Raw genomic sequence first — 25,963 nt, 5'->3', positions numbered from 1 at the left:
TTTCCTCCGCACATCCCACCTCGATCTAGACTTAATCGCCTCTTTTATCAACTGGGCCGGCATAGAGGCCGCCACTTTTATGTCATTTCTTCCGAGTTATCGATTTAAGTGTTCTTTTGTCGAGTGCCATATATGGCTCCCTCGTATTTCAAGGGTCTCGTCCGCAGACCCATCAGGAGAGGAAAAGTCTGCGAAGGAGAAACTAACGCAGGAAAGAATTTCAGCGCATACAGAAGAAGTCGTATTTTGTACTTTCTTATCTGTGCTGGAACACATTACGCCACAAAGAACGCCAGCTTCATACCCGGGTATATGTGTGCGCGAATATTGTATTTTTCCTCAGATTTAGCGTACGGTTTCTTCCGAAGAAATGTGCGCCGTGGATGTGCTTTTTTTTTTCCTGTTACGTGTTTACCGTGTGACAAATACGGATCATTATGCAGCTTCTGCATTATGAAGAGATTGCTTTAGTGTTCTAGTTCTAGTGTGGAGCAAACGAAGATAAATAGATAACGGTTTTCGTTTTCCCCCAGTCCATTTCGGAGCTTCGTATGGTCATCACTCCTGCTTCCACGTTTGAGTGGCTGGCTTTTCACTTCTTAAATACGTGATTTGAGGAAGTTGGCTCCACAGATCCAATTGCTCTCCATATTTTTCTCACTAAACCTAACCCACCCTGGTTACAGAGCTGGACATAAAAAAGTAGACTATGTAAATAAACAAGCATCACAATGAATCAAGTCTCCGAACATAGAGTGCAACCACTCGACACACGGTTCAGATCCTCGCGTCGTACACTCATATGGTACCACTGACGAGGAAATGACTGGTACCGCTTGGGTCAAAAGTTTCCGGAACACGGCAGTGGCGTATTTCTTCATCGGAGGGGCCTCCTGCTAGATATCAGGAAGATATCGAATAGGAAACGGGTGACCAGCTATTCTTTCTATCTCGCAGTATGTATGTGCGCTCCTGTTTGCCGCTAGGGTGTCACTCTGATGGAGAAATGTGACACCCCGGTGTTCCGTAAACTTTTGTCTCAAGCTGCACCAAATGAGGAAACGCAAATAGCTTAATCCACACCAGACCTTTAATCCACACATTTCCTTCGAATAAATATATATTCCCCCTCCCCCTTAATCCACAATTTCTTTTTTCTTTGACGCCCATGCGTATACTATACATATGGCGTTTTTATAGTCACAGTCATGCTCTGCCGATTTGATGAATAACCTTGGCTCGTAATCTTGACTAAGGCGCAATGTAAAACATGCTGTCAGTCACTTGTCGGACATAGGAACCAAAACCGTTAACTGCATATAATGGCACAAATTGTCGGGAATAAGAGTTCCCGCTTTATGGTGCACACATGCTAGGAAAGGTGAATCGTTGGTGGCGACGGAGTGAGAAGCATGCCGAATGCTTGTTCTACCACTACAGCGGTCTGTACACGTACTGGTATGTGTGATAAACACTGCTCGTGTATGTGCCGCGTTGCCTGATCCATAGTATGCTCAAAATGAGAGCAACTTCTATACATCACATAACCCGCAGTTTTTTATTATTATTCCGTGTTAGCGCCGCGAAGCAACTGTGACTATGAGCGGCGTACAGTTGTGAACAGATGGAGAGAGGACAGCAGGAAGGATAGGGGGACAGGGGGGTTAGTATGCGTCCTGGACCGACTTCAGGGGGAACTGTGCCGACATTCGTCTGGAAAGTCTTCGGAAAACCCAGGGAAAACCACAGGCAGCACAGTCGGTGGTAGGATTCGAACCCACCACCTCCCAGTCTTCAGCATGACCTTGGTTAAAACCAACGAGCCCTAACCCACTCGTCCATGCCGCTGGTAACTCGCACTTTTGAACCACTGTAAAGGTTGTCACCATATCCTATGTATAAACCGCTGTCCGTTCTTCAAATTATTCAACAAAATACGAATAACCATAGCATTTGGTGTAGGTGTTTGCAGGTTGAACACTCATTGACAGCAGAAAGTTCATTGTAAAAAGGAAGAGCAACATGTGTGGTTAGCATTCTTGTGCGACATTGACTTGGCTATAGTAAGTAGCCACAACTAATGCATAGTGTTCATGTGTGCACTTATTATGGTAGAAGTGGTAGTGTCCATGACGGTCAGAATGATAACCGGTTAACGGGACGCTTAGTGACACGGGTACCTGTAGTACAAGAGGTAAATATTGAACTTCACTCCACCACTATTCGCATTTCCAGCAGGTTTTGCTTCTTTCATATCTCATTTCTGAACGTCACATAACGTGTTGCACAATGTCACACAGATTGAGCTAAGCCATAGCTAAGTTGTATGTTTGAAAACCAAAATACTCTTTATAAAACTACTACTTTCGTGAGATGCAGCTATCTAGCGGAGGCCCGCACGGCAAGCTATGCTTTGGCATCACGGCATGGTTTGAGTGTGAAAGCTTAGAACCTATTTAATTTAAACCCGTCATTATCTGTTTCCATGCTTAACATTCAAAAGCAATATTAACCACCATGCCCTACATAGTATACTCGTGTTACGGAACTTCTCCTACCCAAAATCAATCGCGAACTAGGCTCAAGATCAAGCCCCTAAAATCACCACAAACGCCTTGCTCTCCTCTAACGCTTTGTCGTGCCTTCGTAAAACATTAAAGAACCTGCCGGCCTTTTAACCCTTTTATCCGGGTCTATTCGCCACCGTGTGTTCATTCACGCTTATCGAGTTAGCCTCCCCTTCAAAGCCTCTTACGCCTCTCTTTCTAGGTGTGCTCTCAAACGGTGATTTCAGCTTCAGAACAGATTGACACGATGCACGTTGAGAACGGCGCCGCTTGTTCTCTAAATCTTGCAACGTTCGGCACCTCGTCTTATCGCCTTTCGAGGCACGAAGGGCCTTCGCTAATGGTTTCGTAATGAGCCCCACATGCGACGCCATTACAGGTGCATCGACGACGAAGGCTTCCCGAACCACCCATAACTTCAGACTAGATTGTGAAATACGGTGCCTACCGCCAAAGTTCTTGGCATGCATTTGCTGGGCACAACATAAAACATATCATATAATGGACCAAGTCCTTTCGCCGAATCTTGGCCGCACTGTTTGCAGAAATTAAGTACCCTCGAGGCCCGCGGTGAAGTAAAGTCCCGTCAGGCGTAATAGATGCGGAAAGCGAAGTCACTAATGGAGCTGCAGTATTTTTAGCGTCTTCCATGGAAAAGTGCTCGCGAAATCTAAATCAATGAGCATACTGTTCATTCAGAACATGTAAGAGGCATGTGATGCTTGTGATGGTAAAAAATATGTTTCAAAAGTGAATAGTCGAGTTGATGTCGTTTTGTTTATTTGCGTCTTCGAATCTTAGTAATCGGTCACGCTCATCGCTAAAGAAACATGTGATGAAGTGGTAATGTAAAGTTGGCTTTGCCTCAGTTATACGCATTATGTTGCGAAGCACCCTTTACGGGCTGCTTGCAGTTTTGATCGCCTCGAATATCTCAGTGTCTGTCTAGAAGCTCGTTTCGTAAAGTTCTCCATTCTAGACATAGCAGAGAGAGAGAGAGAAAGTGGCACGTGTGGCTATTGTTTTACCTACACTCTTAAAAAAGGGTGTACTTTAACTCCTTTTCCTGTCACATATATAACACCCTTTTGGAGAGCACAATTACTCTCAAAAAGGGAGTCTCCTCACTTCCTCAAGGGAGTAGCATAACACCTTTCTCCCTACTGGAGAGTAATATTACACTCCGGCTGGGAGAAGGTGTTATGTTACTCCATTGAGGAAGTGGGGAGACACCATTTTGAGAGTAATCGTACTCTCCAGAAGGGTGTTATATATGTGGCAAGCAGAGACACAGAACAAGGGATAGACGCCAAACTTGCATTTAACATATTATTTCCCGGTGATGCATTGGTTGCAATTTCAACGTTTCATTTATGATTTCTCAAGTTCTAAAGCATTTCTTCTAAAGTTCTCTAAAGCGTTCTAAAGCGTTCGAGCTTTTTTACCGGCTTCGGTAGCTCAGTTGGTAGCGTGTTAGCACACTGATCCCAAAGTTGTAGGTTCGAATCCGGCCGAGGGCGCCAGCAGCTTGGTGGCAGGGTACAAGCTGCTTTGACACGCCGTCTTCCGCGGCGAGGGGCTTTAAATACGGTGTGTCGTCTGTTGAGATTTGAGCGTACGTTAAATAATCCGAAGGTAGGCAAAATTAATCCGCAGACCGATCACTGTGGCGTCGCTCGTGATCACAGTTGTCTTGCGACGTAAAGCCACGAATAATAATTGAATTTTTATGCTGTTTGGCTTCTTCCTCTCAAGCTGAAGGAAATAGATCCTGTACTGTCTCCGGACAGATGTTGTGGACGTGGACGATTCATGAATGGATCCATTGCAAAATTCTATGACTTATGGGGAGCAACTGCCCACTGTTCTCCTTTTCGTTATTTTTTTATTTTTTTGGTGGGGGGGGGGCAGTATTCCTTTTAGTGCGACCACGTGTAAGCATCCCATGTACAGTTCAAACAACATTTGCGCATATCATCTTTGCAAAATTGATGGTATGTGAGCACAAGATCTATCGCTGTAATAGTTTTCTACACCATTTATATGCTACACTATATCGCTTTATATGAGAAAACAGTGATCGATCTTCTGACAGCACCCAATATTGCGAACCTTGGCAAACATGCGACAGACATTGATCTTATGTCCTCGGGGTCGTTCCACGGCACACGATTCAATCTGGCCCCTCGACTACTCACGTTATGCATGTATATAAACTCCGGAGAAAGCTTATATCTCGAGAGGCTTTTACAACTACTCAATCTCCACCGGTCGCCTGGGCGCGCTCTTACTGTGGATGGTCGAATGGCCAGATTGTTTAATCTGCCATGGAAGTACCCCGTCGTGTTCGCGTCAGGGCGAAATGTATTGCACAAACTCTAACGAATTCACGCGTTCCTTCTGCAGACCGCCCTCACTGCATCGTCGTCAAAGAGCAGGACAACTCCGGCAACGTAGTTCTGCGCTGCGAAGCGCAAGCAGTTCCACCGGTTGTCCAATTCACGTGGCTGCGGCACAACCGTACCGTGCAAGAGGATCGAGGCGCCCGAAGCGAACTTCACATCAACGACAAAAACCCCGACGCTCTGGCAGCGTACTCCTGCATCGCTGCTAACATGGTGGGCCCTTCCGAATCCTGCCAGCTGAAGCTCACTCGTCTACCTAGTACGTTCATGTTTATTCTCTTTTTATTTTTATTAACTCACCATGCCTGCTGTCACGCGGCTTTCAAATGCCTCTAGGTGAGCACGGTGTGAGAATGTAAGACATATTTATGTAGTTTCCGCTGGTGCGATATACAGACGCGAAACGTGTGAGGCATAATGGTCTTGTACGATTTGCTAAGCAAGCTCGCAGTCGAATGAGCAACGTGGTGGACGTTGTTTCAGGGATGCAGTTCAATCTGACACTCAGTGCATGCATAGAAAATGATGATGACTTATTGGGGATTTCATTTGATTTATTTGGATGTCACTAATATAAGGGATAGGGATTGAATAAGGGATTGAATTCATCATTGGACGAACTCTGCTACTCCCGTTATTATGTACCTCTCCCACCACATAAGAAAAGCGAAAAACAGACTACGACGCTACCGCCACATCACACACGCCCTGACCCCTTTGCTAGCATACGCCCCCACCCACCACCCTGCGAACTGCATTCAACTTCAGTAAACAGCTTCACGTAAACACGTAAACGTAAACTTCCCGTAATATTCACGTTCCGAAAATGCCGCGCCTCTCTTCTTCCTCGGTTTCAAAACACCCCGCACAGTTGCTATATCGAAGCTTGCATTGTCGAAGCGGAACCGGACAGAACTCAATCTAGCCCTTCGTGGTGCAAATACTGTGCAGCGCACAAGAACCTGTTCCGTGTTCCCCATCGCTGCACGCGCTGAACAATTTGCAGAATATTGCAGCTTGAAATGTTAGAAATTGTTGCAAAACTCTTACTTTAATTTATGGAGAAACTGTCGACCATGTGGGGGGGGGGGGGTATGTTTATTAAAGATAGAGAGAGGGGGAAAGGTCAGACCATGTGGGGGCGTTCAAAAAACAGGCGGAGAAGCGTCTGAATAGGTCGCGATATGCTGGGTTGAATCTCAGTTCCGGGTCTATAAGGTGTAGAAGGAATGAACGACTGCCACTTTGAACCAGTTGCCTTCTACATGCGTTCCCTGTCAGTGACTTCAACATTATTTTAACTTTTGTCTTGAAACACGTCATAGATGTTTGGTTGGCGACAGATGCGCTGTATGCTCGTGATTGGCCGCTCCTCTATTAGGGTCCGTAGAGGTGATACGAGTGTCACATAAAATAGCATATAGGCACAGGCGAACTCCTGGTTAGAATGGATGATTATGTGGCATCTTGGGAGGGGGCGCATACGTTTATTGGTTAAGGTTATTGAAAGGTTATTCAGGCGTAGGTGGACTCGCGTGACATCTGGGCCCGTTTGCACAATGACGAACATAAAGAGAACCCGCGAACTTTGACAGTGTGCTGCTCGGCACGAGCTGGAAGATAACGAAGTTGCAAATCTGCGTATGGTTATAGTGAGTTAAAAATGTCGTGTAACATGCGCCACTCAAATTACCATGTAGCCACACTCTTATTTTCATGTTAACCTGTTACGTTATGTCGTAACATTGAGAGAAACTTCACGTGCACGTCGGTATGCAAGCGCGCCCGCATGTTTCAGGTCTTTAGGTTCTGTTAATTAGATGTCATTGTCTAGGTGTGAAGCTAAATATGCATATCATGCAACTTGCTGCCTCGAGCTAACTGGTGAACTAATTTCTTAATAACAATAATAATACTCGTGCTTGGCACTGTACATTAATTATTTTGCCTTAGCTCGTTACAGTGAAACTTACGTAACGAAGTTCTATGTTTGATAGCTGCTACGGTGTCCAATACAAGCGCATAGCGAAGGGTGTCGACAATGTCTTACTGGCGCGCATTGCACATTGTTGACCGATGAAGATTACAATAGTACTCCAACGTCTAAGTGAGGCTTTAACACACGTATTTCTGGTTTTCGTTACATTCTTCGAAAATTTGCATGGTTACCCCAGCGCAGAGGCGACCAAACTTTACGCCACGTACAACATAAATGAACCAATACCATTCAACGTGTCACGTGCTTTCTCGTCTATCTAAATACTACATACAACACAGACACACACAAAAGAAGGGGGCCCTTTGCAGTTTGGAATCGCTCACAAAGCTCGCAAAGTGTCGCTACATGGGAAGAGATTTCTTCTCACACGACTCGTTCTCCTCTGTTCGTACTTGCTTCACATTTAACGACAGTGAAGAGTGTGAAATCTCTGGCTTATAAATGTTATAAATGGCTTATAAACAGGCTTTATGTTTTCCAGTTGATAATCCCCCTGGGGCTGTTGCACGACTGTCAAATCACAGTGTGAACGCTTACAAAAGGGACAAGAGACATACATCCTTCTCTATTTTTCTATTTTATAATTAGGTCCCGCTGGATGGGTGCAGCTGCTTTTGAAGGAAGAGAACCTGATAATTGTTGCGGGAATCGCCGGCGGTGTCATCATCATCATTGTTTTACTCATCGTTATTGTTAGCATTGTTGTTATACGGAAACGAATGCACTGTGAGTATAACGTTCTACCGTTTTCCCCTACCGTCCATTTATCCCCGGATCCTTCCATGTTCCAACACAGTCCCTTCTCTGTACCCCCACCAGAGACATTCCTCACGATGCTACACCGGAAGATGCGAAAAACGTCATAGCTTTCTGCTGTCGCGTGATCGCGTGCGCACAACGTCGTGACTTTACATTCACTGCTAACCATTGAGGAATATCCTGCGACACAGCGCGGAAGATATTCCGTAGCAGACAACAGGAAAAGACGGTGACGGTGTCGTCTGCTAAGCGTCCTACTAAGTGCGCAGTACGCCGCTCCCGGTATTCCGGCACCGTGTTAATACCGAACATAACCCGGGACGGAACTTGGGCTCCGTGAACAGTGTTTTCGCTTTTTCTTCCACTAGAATATTTCGTGGAGATGTCGCTTGTGTGAACACACGGTAAAGGAAAAGTTCGCTTCCCGACGTCGTGGACATAGATATGTCTTGTAGGAGCATTGGGCACCAAATAATTCTCCTGCGAGCTTTTCTTGGTAGAAAGCGACATATTTCCAGCGATATTCGTATTTTGTCGTGATAGCCGGCAGCGGACCCGAACCTACAGGGAAAGGCGGCCGGACAATCTCCTCATCGGCTCACGTGACCTTTCCGTGATGTGTCAGCCTCCTCTTCCGCACCTCCTCTTCAGGTATTTTCTGCTGCGGAACGCAAATAATGCGTGGTTCACACTACAACTTCTCTCCGTTGCGGTTACGGTGCGTATCCAGTGCGGAGGCGGCTGTCGTACGACACGCTGTTCAGACATATGCGTTCTTGATACGTCAAACGCTTGTGGTTGACCAATCACGTCTCCATTCCACCACGTCTCCATTCCCTAGGCAGCCATGAACGGGCAACGTGATGTGGTCGGCGAAACTTTGAATCTCTGAATGAATCTCTGTACTCGGCTCGGCGTGGGTCGTAGAGCCACGGGTATTTCTCGACCTCTGAAATTAGAGCTTCTTGTTTTGCTAACGTGCTTTCACCGGAGGCAGCCATGTTGGAAAAGCACGCGACAGCACAGCAGTGATGCGCTTGCGCGGAGCGCGTTCGCTCATTGGTCAGCTGCATCTCCGCAGGTAGCCCGTACCGCATGGACTTCGGTCGAGCTCAACTCTTGCGGTGCGTGTGCTTTTCAGAGTGTCGTGCTTCGTTGTCATGACAACCGTGTCGCGCCGCATCCGTAACGCATGAAAATGCAACAGTGTGAACCAAGCATAATGCTGTAGCAGGAGAGAAGGAAGTCACGCGCCAAGGCCACGGCCACATATGCTCAACCTCACGTCGCGCATACGTCTTTCTGCGCGGGAATTTCAAAACTTGTCCATTCAAATTGATATATAAGGCCGATGATAAATTATACAACTCGGGTCGGCGAAAAATGCGGGACGGATTCCGTAAATCAGGGAATACAGTACCCGCGGGAGCAACTATCGACGGCAGCACTAGCACTCATCAAAAACAGAGGCAAAGCATACGAACTGCTGTTTCGAGAGCGAACTTTTCCTTTAAATCCCACGATAACTAAATTTCAAGCATCAAATATTATTCTTTGCCAGATCAGTTGACCCATTGTCTCCCTCCACTCAGAGTACAGAAGAAACTCATAACGTGCGTGTCTTTAAAATGAGAATCTCTTTTTATCTTTTTTATGGCATCGACGAAAAAGTAGCGACACCCCTCAAGGACATCCCGTAGACTCCGCCCCTCATTTGTAGTAGTGATTTTCATTGTTCAGCATAAATGTCAAATACTATTTTATTTTTATCCCAGCAGGTACAAAGCCGCAGCTGGACAGCGGCGAGAAGTAAGTTTCACCTTCAGACTCATATTTGCACATTTCATAGAGTATGCACGTACACGAACGTGCTGAGAGAAGCAAAGCGATACGCACCTAAAGTAACCATTCCTCCAGTGCAGAAACGCCACTTATCAGAATTACTGTGAGAATAAGGCGAGGATCATGTCCCATGTTCGGTACTTACTGAATCATCTCCTGGATATAACCGTTCGGTGGACACTAGTCTTTCAAACAACGGTGCGATGCTCACATAATGTACCTCTCGTAGGATACGTGACCGGCGCACAGGACTGTTCTAAAATCACATGCAAGACACCCCTCGTCATTTCCTGTGACGAAAGTTGAACGCTGTTGTACCGCCCCCGTATGAAGGAAACTCAACAACCGCCGTGCAAATATCAGTAGCCTCCGTGATGTATCCCAGCAAATTTGGCAGCTGAATCTCCTTCTCATAATCAACGCAGTAAAATCTTACCGAACAAACATCAACCTTCCCTCATCTATGCTGACCTTATTATCCTATTACGGCAAAATCTATACGAGATGTTGCTCCACGAGACTATCAGGGGAGTGTTTGGTATGAACTTTGTGTGCCATTACTGCCGTGGCTTGTGTGTTTACAACGAGGGAAAGACAAGAAGCAAAAGAAAGCACACGTTTAAACGCCAGGCCAGCATCGTTTCAGCGATATTAGCGAGGGTGCGTGTCTGCCAGTAAATGGCTCTGGGACTGGGTGGAGCAGCAGTCGATGACCGTCAGCTGCGGGCGCTTGTGTATTGAGTTTCACTTTGCCTGTTTCGGCAGCCGTGCCCACACGTGCCACTATATAGCCACCTGTGTCGGTGCACGCTCTTATGAAGGTTCGTTGGTGAAAAATGGATACATCAGAAAACTATATATCGCCTCTATCGCCTCTTTTCTATTTTCCCTGCGTTAGTAGCCGTTGTCGTTGGCGTGTGCTTAGGTGTACGGCGCAAGCATCTCTCAAATAAACGCGACGGAGTCAGAAAAAAAAAACACAAAACAACGCGAGGTAGCTCATTTATTGATCTTTATATTTTTTTTTCTTCCTTTGCTTTTTGTGGCATCTACTGTGTTTAGCTTAGTTCTTGTTCAGCAGTGTTGTTCAGGGCTTTACTTTGAGGAACACACGAGTATAATATCACGTCCTGCCATGCAGGGGTCGCCACGATCGCTACTCCACCGCTACTCCACCAAAAAAGTAGCGCAATACTAGCGTCGCTACAAATTTGAAACGAACGCGATACCGCCACCGCTACCAGATAAAAGTAATGTAAATACTATGTCGCTACTTTTCCCCTACCGTACCCTTATACAACACCTCACCGTAGGAATCTTGATGCCGAATGTGTGTATAGACGGTGCAATATTTATGTTCCGTCACATAGTCAGCATGCAGCATAAAGTATACCACTACTTACAGCCAATATATATTATTTCACGTTGGTCTTGATTTTGAGATGATGCGCAGTCAAACATGTGCAGAATTGTGCATAATTATGTTTTCACCACCAGCAACAACTTTATTGTGAGATGATGAATGGGAATTACCTACCCCATTGCTGGTGGTGATGCTGGGAATGAAATAATGAGCCCCTTCACAATACGGATCGGAGTCCTACGGTATCCAGGAAGGTGAAGAGAGCTTTGAGGGCAGAGCGTTGGTGGGCTGCACGTGGCAGGAACCAAGCAATTTTGTGAGAGAGAGGGGGCGAGAGTCTAGCTCGTTAAGGGTTCCGGAGAGTACGGTTCGGGAAGGTTGGTAGTGTGGGCAATGGAGAAGAATGTGCTCTAGATCTTCTACAGCACCACGGTGACTACATTAGGGAGAGCCAACTTGTCTCAAGCGGTAATGCCACTGCGCTGTAAATGCCACATCGAGGCGTATTCGATGAACTAATGCGGCATCTTGGCGAGAGGTATGTCGAGGCCCGCGGAAAGCGAGCGCTGGATCAACTCTGCTCGGTATGGCTGGGGGGAGAATGCCAGCGGCCCGTTGGCGGGTAGCCAGGGGAGTTACGGGGCGTCGAGGTACGGAACGACGATCTCCTCTCAGCAGCGCAATACACGTCCGCCTCCGAGACGAGAGAGCTGCTTCTGCGGCGCTGTCGGCCCGTTCATTCCCTTCGACACCAGAATTATGTGCATAGTTTTATACACATACCGTATGTGTGCATTTAATAATTTTCTTGTCAGATTGTTTCTTATATAGAACTGTTTCTCTGCAATTACATTATTTTGTTCGAGATATCCGCGAATCCAAGCTCAAACTTTTCCGTGTTCTTGCTGTTGACGGATTGATTCGTTTTCCCTGTGGACAAGTGGCGCAACTGCCATCCGAAGTGACCACTCATCGAGTCATCATAAGTGGCTATCAGGTGGGGAAAAGGTGAAACGAATGGCATTATGTTTGGTCTTTGCGTCGTGGCCAGCGCCCCGAAGAAGAACAGGCAACCTTCTAAGTGTTATTGGCATACGGCACCAAAGGTTGGGTCTCACAGAAATTGGGAATCACTGTTGGTGCCTATCCCCTACTCCCTTTCTTTCAGTCACACGACAGCTTCTGATACACAGCGTTTGAATTTTCGAAAAACTACGTTTCATACAATTTTTCCTGGAGTATGAGTTTTTATGGGAATCACGTGAGATCACCCCCGTAATAAAGCAATTTGAGAAACAATACCACGTAACATTTCGTAAAGGTGTCACACACTACAAACAATCAACTGCTTTAAAGTTAATCACCTTCACAGCGTTGCACAAACACCTTAAAGGAAAGTCAGCGGAACGTTCGCAGTGCTATGGCGATATATTTTCGCATTCCTGCTCCAAAAGGACACGACGCTTTGTCTATCTGCTCTGTACAACACAGTTGCGAACCACGGTTTTACATCAATCTGCCTCTTTAACAGGTAACTAAAATGAATAACAAGAAAAACTGTGCTTCGCCGTTATTTCACTTTTTTTTCTTCTCTGTCTCTCTTGCGGTGTTCCACGAGTTCCATGTGATGAAAACTACCGGTGTAGCGGTAGCGGGGAAAGTGTCCACCGCTACCCACTTGTAGCGGAAATACTTTTTCGGATACGAATTTAAAATGGAGCGCGATCGCTACTCCGCTACTGAAAAAAAAAAGTAACGATTACGGTAGCGGGGCTTGTAGCGCCTCTATGTACCACACTGGTAGACCCACATAATGACCACATGGAATGTTCTTGAAGCCTCGCATCATGGAAAAAGGTAGAGCGAGAACAGCAAAAACATTCTCCGGTTAGTCTAGAAATAATCCTTGCCTGAAATCTAAATATTCTAAGCCTGAGTTTAGAGACGGGTTATCTACATGGAGTACCAAGTACTATGCTTTGCCCGAATATCACTATGAAGCAGCGTTAGCATTATGAATCTTGTCCTACCATTCGTCGCGTTGAAAAGACAGCTTTCTAAAGGGATGTGATGTGATCTGTGTTTTCCAGGGCCAACGGAGAGATTGGCCGTGACACTCCTCAAGGAAAGCTGTCTTTTCTGACCGACGCAAAAGCAGACGGTAGCCCTCTTCTGGCGGAAGGTAATTCGACCGACATGGCTTCAGCGCTTCTGCCTATGCATCTTTTCACATTAAAGACTGCTACAGCACTCGAGAACATGCACCGTTCACTACAATGCGCTGAATGGGCTCTATAGCTCACTATGCACAGTAGACCGCGTCGCAAGGAAACCCGAAAGAAATGAGATAACAGAGCGCAATCCGATAGAGTAGTCCAGTGAGGGTACCTCTTAACGGTAAAAGAACGGAAAGCCGATATTGCCGGGCGCCTGAACGTATACCGAAGCATGCGTATAAAAACTACTTTATTCTTGGGTATGACGACAGAAAGTAGGAACAAAATGGAGAGGAACAAAATTCGTGTGGTCTCTCATATCGAAGTCTAACGCTGTCCAGAGAGAAACACAGTTTTTTAGACGTTTTAATTTACGCAGCCGCCGAATAGGTTTCTGTGCGGTACAGCTTACTTTCCTAGTATCGCTTTGAAAGCAAACATCCGTCGACTGCAACAAGAGACGGAAACGCGCACCACAAAAAGTGTGACTATCGTTTGAGAAATATGATTCGCGCGCTCCTCTTTCCACCTCTAAAGCATAATTAGCGTCATTTATATCACACACGTTTATACCCCTTTCTCAGTCCCCTCCCCGTTTCTATTCTTCCTTCCTAAATAGAGTTCAGCAGCGACGATGGACGGCGGTCAGCGACGCAGCTTGTCCGGCATGGCACGCTGGCACTCGGATGAAGCCGTCCCACCAGGAAATCCATGCTCAAACCATCCATCACACGACGATAAAGTGAGTTTCGCCCTGAGAATTCCAACCAACTCCGGCGACCACGCGGAATACCAAACAACGGCGCGTTGAACGTGCTCAGTCGCCGCTCCGATTGAAACACAAGCGTCTCTCTCTCTCTTTCTCTCTGATATATACAGATGTGTATATATATATATATATATATATACGTACATCCACATTGCAGAAAGATGAAACAGAAAACGCAGAGTCCAACCGGATAAAAGGGTGGACGTTTGCTTGCCTTATGCCATCCGTGTCTCAAAATCGATATTGGCCACGCCATTGATTTTTCTCAGCAGGGGGGTCGTGGGCAAAGAAATTTACCATTCTGTCGTCTCCTGTTTTCCAAATGTAGTTCTGCGCGACGTCGGAGGGTAAACAGCATGCGGAGGCCTTTGTTGTTGAATAAGTTCGCTGCTGAAAAAGGAGCAGTGCGAAGCAGCGTTGCAAGACGCAGTCGCGCCAACGAAAGATAGGGCAACGTCCTATAAAGGCTGACTTTAAAAGATTGATTCGTGATAAAGCCTACACGAGTTCGTTTTCTTGAAATATCGGCACTAAGGAAATAAATGGTCGATCATCAAGATGTGAGTGTCAGAAAATGGTGGCAACAGTGGCAACAGCTGCATGTGTGTTCATAGCACAATTCTCAATGCAATTCTACCACAACAATGCTTTACTCCCACAGGGGAGATCGGATTAAATCCCACCAGTATACCAACCCGTCAATTCTATTCGGGCAGTTTGAAGTTACAATGTTGGGAATTGACTTGGGAAGGCTGCAGAACGCAAGGGCAGAAATCCATGTTTCATACTTTTATGCTTGTCTCGACAACAAGTATATTACGTAAAAATTCCGGATACGCCATTTATACAAATAATGCTCTTAATGGAAAAGAGATCATTAATTGTCACACTATGAGCATAATAATAACCATTGAAAGTGCTAGGAGGAATGTACAACAAACAAAATAAACAAACAATTACAAGAAGCATATACAGTGTATTTTTTAGCCTTTGCATAATTGTTATAAAAGAGCTATGAGAGCAGCATAGATGTTTTTGCAGTTGAGTTCTACGGCCAGGCGGGCATCCTTTGGAAGAGAGTAAGTAGCTATAAGATGACTAATTACCTGATATTCATTAATTATCTCTTTAATTAGGGGATTTTGTGCAAAAGCGAGATAGCAGATTGAGAGACTATATTCATTGAACGCCATTCCACGTTCAAAAATCATTAAACACGCACGAGCATATATAGAAAAATATACATCCCCGATTTTTGACACGCAAATGAGCCGAAACCGAAAAAGCGTGCCTAAGGAGTGCGTAACCTTCGCCGACGGAGGCTTAACTGGGCCGGAAGGCGGTTTATCTGGCCAGCTAACCGGCACCTACTCCAATCATCTGAGCACATCAAATGAGCACTGTACCCCCCGCGTTCCCGACCACCGCGGTTTCGGCCATTTGCATATGAAAATTCGGGAATGGATATTTTAACGCACATGTGTGTCTCAGGATTCGTTAAACGTGAAATGGCTTGCAACTAGGATAGTCTTTCATTCTGCTATCCCTATTTTGCCCAAAATCCCCCAATTTAATAAGTTAATTAACGAATTTTTAGGTATTTAGTCATCTTGCACACTTTTTTCGACAGGATGCCCGCCTGGTCGTAGAACTCAACTGCAAAAACGGCACCTACGCCGCTGCCATAGCTTTTTTATAAAAATTCTGTATAGGTTAAAAAAACACCCTATGTGTGTGTGTGTGTGAGACAGAAAATGTCAGTATTCCTTATTCATTGCACCCGTGCACTGATGTACCGTGCATTGACATTTTCGGCAAATTGCATCAAATATTTTCGTTATGCCGTAGCCAACACAAAATATCACCGGCTTTTACGTGCTTGGCACACGCGCCTCGCACGGTACACCAATATTACAACAGAGCCCACGGTTGAGTTGAGTCTTGGGTGACCGTTGTGCCACTTCACTCCGCCCCATATGAGATGCTTACACGCGCAGCGACTAGGCAAGTAGGATGCTCGTGCCCGCAGGTGGCAGATTGCCATCGTCTGGTGGGATTAATATCCGTTATTGCTTCCGACTGGCCTGTCCCAACGCCGCTTATATTGCCCGCATCTCCAGACACGTCCCGCGCGGCAATATGGTGTCGCATTGATCTAAGAATACAACGCCATATGAGTCGTCCCTGCGAATTCCCGTTTGTCGAACGGTTTATACCGGCAATAAGGAAGTATTGCATTGGGCAGAAACACGCGCACGAGTAACGTTATAAGGACGTGCGCAGATTAAATTCTGTCCTTTTGTTTCTAGAGACGGAAGTACGGGAGTATTCGACTGACTGTGCGCAAGGTGGAGCCCGACCGGTGCTTAGTATGGTGTTCGCCTAATAAACATCCAAAGTGCGGGACATAAAAGGAAGCAAAGAATATGTATGTTCATGAATCAGAAGTGTGCGCAAAAAGATTGCGCTAATGAATTCAGTGGTACCGGACGTAGTACTATTAACAGTGGACGTTTCGACGCAGAGGGCGTTTAGTCTGCGTTGCTTTACATGAAGTAAAGGTAAATGCTACCTTGGCGAAGCTTATATAAGTTAGATATGTTGACTAACTTATATAAGTTAGCCAACATACACAGCCAGGTGCGCTTACAAATGAGAGACCTCGGAAGAAACAAAGGCAAACATTATGCCGGAAACAGTTCTTTTCCGTTTTTTTTTTCCCTCGGCATTGATTGCCGCAAATTCTCCAAAAGTTCGAATCTTGAAAATAAAAGAAAACATGAAGTTCTTAGAAAATATAATGCGTAAGCGAGGCCAAAATTGCCTGCTTAGTTGTTCTATTCAGCCACTGCGCTGTACCTTGATATCACACACACACACACAAATAGAGATACGATGATGAGATGGGGCTGATGCCGGCCAGCAGGCTGGGTGCTGCCCCAGTGCCACTTGCACGTGATGAGAGATGATGATGGATATGATAAGGGGTCCGGTAATCAACATCCGGTAACCTTGACATCAGTTACAGCTTATATTTTGCGTTTTTTGGTTTGGCCTGAACAAAAGCTATTTCACTCTTTATTTATATGGCAAACGGTCGTTACCTGATAAATGTCAGTCATTTAACAATAAAAAGTTAGACTGTCACCAGGTTTTTTTCTTCTTCTTAATTCTTCCTGAAAAGAAAGTCTCAGAAGGTTTTTCGTCTATTTCCGGAAGTCAAAACCACCGGGAATTTTGCACTTGCGCACTACGACCTAAGCTTGACCTAATAATTTATGACATAAGCTTGCTATATTTCGTATTCCCGTGCTAAAATCAAGTGAAATCTATATTCATAATTTATATTACGCTACGATTTGTTCTCTAATGTTCGGTAACACACCCACGTCGCTCAAGAATGAAAATTTTGTTTTTGTAAGAATTGAAAAAGAAAGATGAACGAAATCTTCCACAAAGTCGAAATCTCCGGAAATGTCTCAGGGGGCGCTGAACATGAGTAGTGCCACTGGGTACTGCCACTCTTTCCATGGAATCTATACGTAGAACACAATTAACGTGGAAAACGAGCCGTGGAGGGTCAAATACTATAGTGTATATTGCTTTCCGCGAAATTCTTTATTTGAATATTGCTGATTGTGAGCAGCATTTCTATAACGGCCCACTAGGCGGCCGTTATATGTTAGCAACGCACATAGTATTATTTTCTAGATGAGTCAAAACTTCGGTACGATAAGTTGATCAGTAAAATTTAGAAGAAATTGAGAAATTGAATTCAAAACTTCTGTGGCGAGCCGTGGATAACGACGACGATGGCCACGCGCCTGGAGCACCTGATACGCGGGTGTGACCTTGACCCCTGACCTTGCCGACTACACGCTATTCGCCTCTCAAACTGGCTGCTCGCCACATAACGGACCCCCGCAGAAGCACTCAATGATTGATAGTAACAGCAGACGACCGGTATGTTTGGCGCTGACCCCAAACAGCCACAACTTCCCTTCATGTGTGATAGAGTTTCCAGGTTTGCAGAACAGACTCAAACAGAAATAGCACTGCTCAATTCCGCAGTGCAAAAATACCGCAGAGAACAATATTCAGTGTGGGGAAGGGGAAAAAGATTAATTACACCATAATTCATACCATACCCCCATACCCATAACCCAGTTAAACTTATCCTTATACTATCACAGAGGCGGAGTGAAGGAACACAACGAAGACGGCGGGAAACGACCCGCGAGTTTTGTTATTCCTACAATGTTTAAAGCGTGTCTCGTAGAAGAAGCCATGAAGCAGGTTGGTTTATTCATCGGCAGTCATTCTTTTCTTCGCCAGCTTCACGACGACGCGAGCGCCTCTACAAGTAGCTGGAGAGGCGAATACCTTCGCTACACATTTATCTCAAACCGCGAAGTCTAGCGCTTTTTCCCGTGTGTCTCTAATCAAAACATTCCCAGACCAGCCTGCAGCTGTTCCCTCGACCACGTCATCGAAAGTCGCTCCGGAGACACACGGAGCTTCTTGGAAATTATCATCGCTGTTTCATAAGAAGCCCGCTGGTCATGGCCTGAAGCAACGACGTGACTGACTGCTCTTCTGTTTCCCTGAGCTACACAAGCGAACCGAAATGAGGAAAATTTTCGAAAAAAAGCCGTCCACATCCTTCGCCCTGCGCAACAGTATGCGCTAAATACCAGTGGGGTTTCGGAATATTACATCTGAATTGCAAATTGCACGTATATCGAAACGACGCACTTTCCGGAAGCCAGACCTGGAAATTCTTCAACCTCATATTCCTAATTAGTCGCTTGTCTTGGAGGAACTTCCTACGAATGTAATGCAATTTCTGTCATCATTAAGTGCACGTCGCTGCTTTCTGGGGAAGGTAGGCGACTTCTTGCTAGGCGTTGGAAGTTGGAACTGACTGCTTTAGCCCTCATAGCTGCAGAGGAGAGAGGAGCTGGCGCTGCTAGCTGAATAGGAACGGCTTATCATGGCCACAGCGATGACGTGAATTCAATTAGTAGTTTATGAGTTGCGTTTAAATGAGGAGGTATAATGCCTGATAGGTTTGGTTGCCATAGTAGTCTCATAGTTGCCTCGCGACGCCCACGCGATGACTGGAAATGGTGAATGAGAGGATGCCACCAATCCGTCGAGACTAGCAACTTCACGTTCTTCTTTTTCGTCTAATTCGATAAAACCTAGGAGCCGCAGCACAAATTTTGCGCACATGATCGCGCGGAAAGTCCTCGCTATTGAGAAAATGTTCCAATAATGGCTAACAAGCTTCCAGCATATTGGTTATGGGAATTAATAGAATGCGCAAACGCGAACAGAAATGTGTGCATATAGGAAACGTATATTTGTGCATACAGAGAGAGAGAGAGAGAGAGAGAAATACATGATGACGATGTGCATACAGGTTTTATATATGCGTATCAAAATTCCAAAAACAGTTGCAAATTGTGCCAAGACAACCCTTCCTTCAGCTTCAACTTGTTTATAGCTGTAGCTATAGGCACCCGTTGCAAACTTCATGTAGGTGTGTGGAGAAAAAAGCCCCCCCCCCCCCAAAAAAAAAACAAAAACAAACAAACAAACAAACAAAACAAACAAACAAAAAACACCTTCTGTTGTTTGGATTCGATATGTTTTTGCAGCTAGGATGGTGTTAAATGTTTCCAATTACTATCTTTTCTTAAGGTACACTAACGCAGCACACGCTGTAACACGGCACTGCATTTTGACCCTGCGACGGCGCACATAAGGCGCACATGTAAAAACTAAAATCGCGATGAAGAAGGAACACGAGCGAGCTGTTTCGGACCTTAAATATTTACCGTTGTCGCTCTTTATCCAATTTATAAACCTCATACACGGCCATTATTCCCGTGACACTAATCACTAATCCACTTGTTTCTGCGTACGGATACTACCCCTCTGAACTTTTAAATTCACTCAATGACGCAATCTGTTTCTTCAATACCCTTATCACGGACACAAAATCACACCCTTAGGAACATGTATCGTACTCTTTCGCGGGCATTATACACACGCGAAATTACCCCTTTTACAATCATTTCCACCACGCGATCCCAGCAGGCCACGCAAGCACGACCGCTTGCAACCCGGCTGCCATTATAAATAACCCTACACTCTTATCTGTTATTTGCAGCGGCCTATAATGCCTTCGCTGCCGCTGCTGCTGTTGTTGTTGTCTCGGGTGCCAGCACCGGATGCAGCTGAAGCACAAGACAACAGAAAAGAAAGACAACACAAAACATACAAACTTGGAAAAGTTCCGGAAACGCGACACGCCGAACTGTCAGAGAACAAAGTATACAAGAATGGCCTCTCCAGAACATCAGCCGTGGTGCCCCAGGGGAGAGGCCGACGACAGTCGACGACAGATGCCACGTCTGCCGGATTCAGCGTCTGACGCACCTCCAGTGGACGTCGCTTCAGTGCGCAACCTCGTCAATTTTTTTTTTCCGGATGAACAGTCTATGAACATATACGTACACCACGCGTTGGGACTTTGTTTTTATCTTTGTGTGCGCATGTGTTTCACACTGTGCTGCATAGGAATAGAGATTGCTGAACATTATGGTGGCGAACAGGTGAAGCGGTATGTGTGTGCGTGTGTGATTGTGCGCGAATCTCGTCGTGAGGAATCGTTTCTATACGTATTCGGAGGATTTATTTTATACGTGTTTGTCTTCTAGCGGCAAGCGTCAATTGCTGTAGAGCTTTCAGTTGCCTACATGTATCGAAGAAGCGAGAGCGGTTGAGGGTTTGAAGGCGTCCAGTTGGTGGTTTATTTATTTGTTTTTCTTGTTTCAATCTCTTCTGTGGCTGTGTTAAGGGGCAGAGGTGAAACGATTGTCCTTCAGTAAATCGAAGAATGGTTGCCAAATGTGACGCCGCATGATTTATCGCGTGTGTACTGTGATGCAATTCATGACTAATAAAAGTCACGATTGTTGTAGAGTTTACCCTTTTTGCATAGTCTGCGAAGTAGGACAACGAGTACAGACAAATTCTCGTTGCACAGCAACAAGTTTAATGGACAGCAACCACTACACGCTGAACAACCTCCGGAGAGGAGGCAAATGAATAAAGGAGGGATTACCGACACAATTCCCCCGCGTGGCTATCTCAATTGACTCCCTAACGGGCCTACGCCAGGTTGCTTCCTCTTTCCAAAGAATGAGGTTTTTTGAGGAAAATGGGTTGACAATCATTGCATTCACGGACGTGTTAGTCTCTGCGAGAGTGACAAAATGGCGGATATCAACGCCATGCCTGCGGGACACAGAGAAGTATGATATGGTTTGCTCGAGTGAACCAAATAAGTGTTATTCTCTCGTTTCTCGATTTTGTTGGAGTCCAAGTCCCGTTTTCACAAGACCTTCCAACGATGTGTGTCAAGTTGAATGTATGCAAACTGAACTGATGCCTTCTCCCGTAGTTAGAAAGCGGCGCATGCAGGGCGTTTTTTTTATACCCTTTACAGATTTTTATACATACAAAAAGCCCAGAGAGCAGGATAGATGCCGCTTTTGCAGTTGAGCTATACGGCCAGGCGGACATCCTCTCGAGAGAAAGTATGCAGCTACAATATGACGAATTTCCTAAAAGTCATTCGTTAACTCTTTAATTAGGATATTTCGAACCAAAGCGAGATAGCAGAATAGGGTCAATCCACGTCGAAAGCCATTCCAGGTTTTAAAAGTCCAGAAACGCGCACGTGCGCTAAAATAATAGCCGAATTTTGATGTACATATAATAACGCTGGCCGTATAACTCATTTGCAAAAACGATGGTGATGGCCATGTAATAAAGAAAAAAATGGAGATTTGAGTTTCGACGAAGTCTAAGTACATGTATACTCTGTACAACTATAATACGCTCATAGCTTTTTAATAAAAATTCTGTAAAGGATAAAAAATACGCCTTGTTAGTGCAACATTATTCTGGTGACATTTTACAAAAAAAAAGAAAAAAGAAGAAAAGAAAAGCAGCGAGCGCGACTCTTTGGAGGAAGTCTTATACATCAGTGTAAACGACGTATGAATTGAAGTCTCACTAACTGGCGTCAGAGGAACAAAAAAACAAAAACAAAAGAGTGGGAGCGATAACTTGGTGCGCATGCGGGGTCATCTCCGAGAGTCACATTTGTAAGTACGAAAGTAAGTAGAAAGTAGTTTCCTTATATTATGTGTTATAATTTTTTGAGACTCAGCAGTCTTGCGTCTGTGCGTAGAGATCTTGCAGGGGACAAATTCCGGCCTAAATACTGCCAGGAAGCAGCATAATTAACAAAAAGGGGAAGAAAAAGATATTTGCCTAGCATATTTGTCCAGAGGACTCTCGTTCATGAGAGCAACAAAACAACAACAACTTTATTTGATGATATGATTGGGGTGTTTCATTTCATGAGAGCTTTAAATATCGTACGGACTAAAATATCAGATCGAAGCATTACTCTGCCTAACGAAGCTCTATTGTTGCTATTCGATGAATCATTGGGGCACATCTTACAGCCTGAACAGATGACATCTGTGACATTCTGCCATACGACGGTTAAGAGAAAAATGATTACCCCTCTATCCATCAAGTAAAAAGAAAAAATTGCAGAAAAGGACGCGACCTAATGCATATGAAGGGGGCGTAACTAATTACGCAGGAATCGTTATAAAACATGCTGAGAAGAGACTGAGAGAAAATAAAAACTGCCGAGAAAGTCATATTTCTGACACACCATTTCAAACAAACTAGAATATTAAGCTAATGACGGTCGGAAGCTCTTTTTTCTTTTTTCTTTCTATGTCACTATTCCTCCTGTCGCGCTATCGAGATCGCATTAGAACGCATTGTAATTGCGAACTTTCTGGCATTGCTTTGGCGAGTTTCTTTCTTTTTTTCACGAATTCGATATTGCGAAATACAGCGTCTCGCAGTACCGCCATTGCATGGAAGAAGAAGCAATTAAGGGTATTGCGAATCAATACATCCGGGCCAGTTGCGATTGGAAACCGATAGCAGGGTAGGAAGAAGCCAGCAAAAAGGAATGATGGGGAAGCACTAATTAACGCCTTCAACTCTCCTTGTGCATCATCGCGGAAACTGCTTCAGCTGCTGTTTCTCATCTTTGCTCTCCACTGGATTCTTAAGCGACGTGAAGTTAGAAGGTGGAGTTATGATTGGTCGATACCCATTAACCCGACTTGAAGTAGCTATGGAAACGCGAAGGTATCGGCAATATATAACAGAAGTCCACGAGTTGATTGCATTATCTCGCTATAGCGAAGCTATACTTCGGCAGATGTAGTTGAAGGAGACCAGGCCTTGCGGATGAAAAGTGCTCTCGGGAGTTAAGTTGAGTACTTAAGTAATGTACCTAATTCAGTATTCCTGGCATGACATCTTCATGAGTGGGAGCAGTCTTTCTCAAGCCTTCAAGCATGTTTCCTGTTTTCCTCACCCTCTCACACACACTCACACACCCACACCTACACAAACTTTGCATGTATGATGCCCGAGGAGGCACTGTGAGGGAACCTCATGCGTTTCACATGTTGCATATTCAAATCGCAGAAAGTGTTCTGGAAGTCCGCTAATGAGCTTCTGATTGAAGAGTGTTGGTTCCACTCTCGAAGTCAGGATTATTACAGTTATTACCAACATCACTCCCAAAGAAACGAAAATAAGAACTATATTTTCGGCATCTCGACGGTACTACATTCGTGAAGCGTGCATCACATTATGAACGAATACGTGGTGGCGTTATGTGGGTTCATGCTCCTCCTAATCTAATCTAGTCCTGTTACGGCGTCAAGGGTGATGACGACAAGAGACAGTCGCGCTAGGAACTGGAGCTCCACGAGAGCTGTGAAACACGAGAATTGAAGACGGTTGGGCAGAGTGGGGCTTGAGCTCAGGGTATATTAAAGGATTACTAGATTTTCCTGGTTATAACTGTATCTGGATTATACTGTAGGACAAGACTTGGCAAGTGCCGTGACCACGATACAGCAGTGTGGAATACAGCGACCAGAATTGAGGCTTACAGCTGAGATTCTCAACTAGCAGGCGGGTTCCCTCCGGAATATGTCGACAGGCTGCTCCCATCTGGGCAAATGCGTTGAGGCAACGCATCGAACCCTGTAATTGACCCTACCCGTGGCCAGTCTATTGCGCTTGTGCAGCAACACGGCTTTGCATGCTGACTCTCTGGACGACTGACAATCGGAATCAGTACAGCGACGATGCGCCGACCCAAGCAGCACAATGTACTGAAAGTCGAGTGCAATAGGGGTGGACGGGTAGGTGGAAGGCGTTGAACAGGCTCGTACAACTAAAGAACATTGATAAGGCATATACCGTCCACCCCTATTGCACTCGACTTTCAGTATCCCAAGCAGCACAACGTACTGAAAGTCGAGTGCAATAGGGGTGGACGGGTAGGTGGAAGACCTTGAACAGACTAATGAAGCTTAAGAACATTGATAACACACATACCGTCCACCCCTATTGCACTCGACTTTCAGGACATTGTGCTGCTTGGGGTAATGTGCTGCTTGGGGAATGGTGAAGAACTTATCTGTTGGGTATCACGATGACATCATTCCCGGTTTCATCCAGTGCTATCATGTCAGGACAAGTGTTGGGACTGCGAAAATGAATCGGCATTGCTACTATACTTTTTCCGACCCTGATTGAGACGGATTGAGACAAAACCGAGACAGTACCTTTCAGTAGTAACTCCGATCACTCCTCTCTCCTCGGTGCATATCAAAACAATCCTCATAACTTTATACTTTCCATTCTGTTTTAATACGCAACGCTTTTGATCGATTGTTAGGTTCACCTCAAATAACGGGACTAATTTCATTTGCAGTCTGTACATAAAGTTCTTATAATTTATTTCCGACTGACACCGAACACGAAACCAAGCTTCGACTTCCAAAACTGAATGACTGAAGCAATGAAACCACCGTAAGCAACATAAGTTCACGCTGTTTTCAAGGAAGTGCCCTTTTCGTAGGGCAGGCCTCGGTAGCTCAGTCAGGAACGTGTTCGCTTGCTGAGCCTGTGGTCCTCGTTACGGAAGAAATGGGGGGGGGGGGTGGTATAGCCGGGGGTACAACCGGTATAGCGACTCCTCGTGACCAGTGCAGCGACACGCAATAAAGAAGTTAACCGAGGGGTCGATTGACTGTATGTGACTGTCGTAGGAGGCAGCCTCAGCTGTGAACGCTCGGGCACGAGCAGCACACCGGCGGCTGCTAAACAGACGGCAGGCCGAGACGGTAAAGGGCAGATGTACAGTGGCAGGAGTCACAACTCCGGCAGCACGTCGTGTAGCCGAACCAGCGCGGGAGTTACCGGATAGGCCCAAATGGCCGTGGATCCATTGGAGAGAAATAATATGACCATTGGCGCGGAGCCAACTGCATGTCTGGATGATCATGCTGGGTAGATCATGTATGAGGTTGGGATGGTACAGGTAAGACAGCAGAAGGAGGAGGGACGCACCCTGCTACCGGTAAGGACGATCCATGACCTCTCAGGTGCCAAAGCAGCAATGCATTCTAGAGCTGCGAGGACGTCAAAAGGTTCTGCCAGAGTAGTGGACATGCGGTAGGAGAATGTGTAGGCTTGTTGGTGACCTACATCTGTGACCTACATACGTAAAAAGCTGTCCCGAAGTGTTAAGTTGTCAAGTGTCCCGAGCTGATGCGCCACAAGGGGGACATTGCGTGTTTTAGGGGAAAGCCCAGGAGGGGAGAGTGAACTGAGATTCATCAAGGGCCCACATAGCTAGCGCCAAAGAAGGAGCAGATATCGGGGGTGGGAGATGAAACTTGCCTAGTGAAGGCAACATTCTTTTCTTTTTTGTCAGAAATTGATAGCCCATGTAGGAAAAGACTCGTTTCCTGTTCCATTGGCAACAGCTGAAAAAATCATATTCGAAAATCGTCGTTCTGGGACGCGCAAAGTACCAGCCACTCTCATTTCGCAGTTATGACGCGCT

The 25,963-nt window shown here is 45.5% G+C and overlaps 1 protein-coding gene across 4 annotated transcripts in view; it reads left to right on the top strand.

Moving 5' to 3' along the window:
• The window catches only part of LOC135385983 (hemicentin-1-like), a 219,600-nt gene extending 198,687 nt beyond the window's left edge, over positions 1-20,913 (top strand). Inside the window, exons 11-16 of one of the 4 annotated variants that reach the window (XM_064615653.1) lie at positions 4,974-5,231; positions 7,560-7,697; positions 9,509-9,539; positions 13,026-13,117; positions 13,771-13,893; positions 20,099-20,913. In XM_064615653.1, the coding sequence (XP_064471723.1) occupies positions 4,974-5,231; positions 7,560-7,697; positions 9,509-9,539; positions 13,026-13,117; positions 13,771-13,841 (590 nt within the window). In that variant the 3' untranslated portion in view covers positions 13,842-13,893; positions 20,099-20,913. Of the gene's footprint in view, positions 1-4,973; positions 5,232-7,559; positions 7,698-9,505; positions 9,540-13,025; positions 13,118-13,770; positions 13,894-20,098 lie in introns of all 4 variants that reach the window. The other 3 variants (XM_064615652.1, XM_064615655.1, XM_064615654.1) reach the window with 3 other exon arrangements.
• Positions 20,914-25,963: the final 5,050 nt, after the last annotated feature.

This window comes from Ornithodoros turicata, chromosome 2, assembly GCF_037126465.1.
Source record: "Ornithodoros turicata isolate Travis chromosome 2, ASM3712646v1, whole genome shotgun sequence".
Classification (NCBI taxonomy): domain Eukaryota; kingdom Metazoa; phylum Arthropoda; class Arachnida; order Ixodida; family Argasidae; genus Ornithodoros; species Ornithodoros turicata.
Note: the sequence above shows the minus strand (reverse complement) of the source record. Positions and strands in the feature narration are given on the sequence as shown.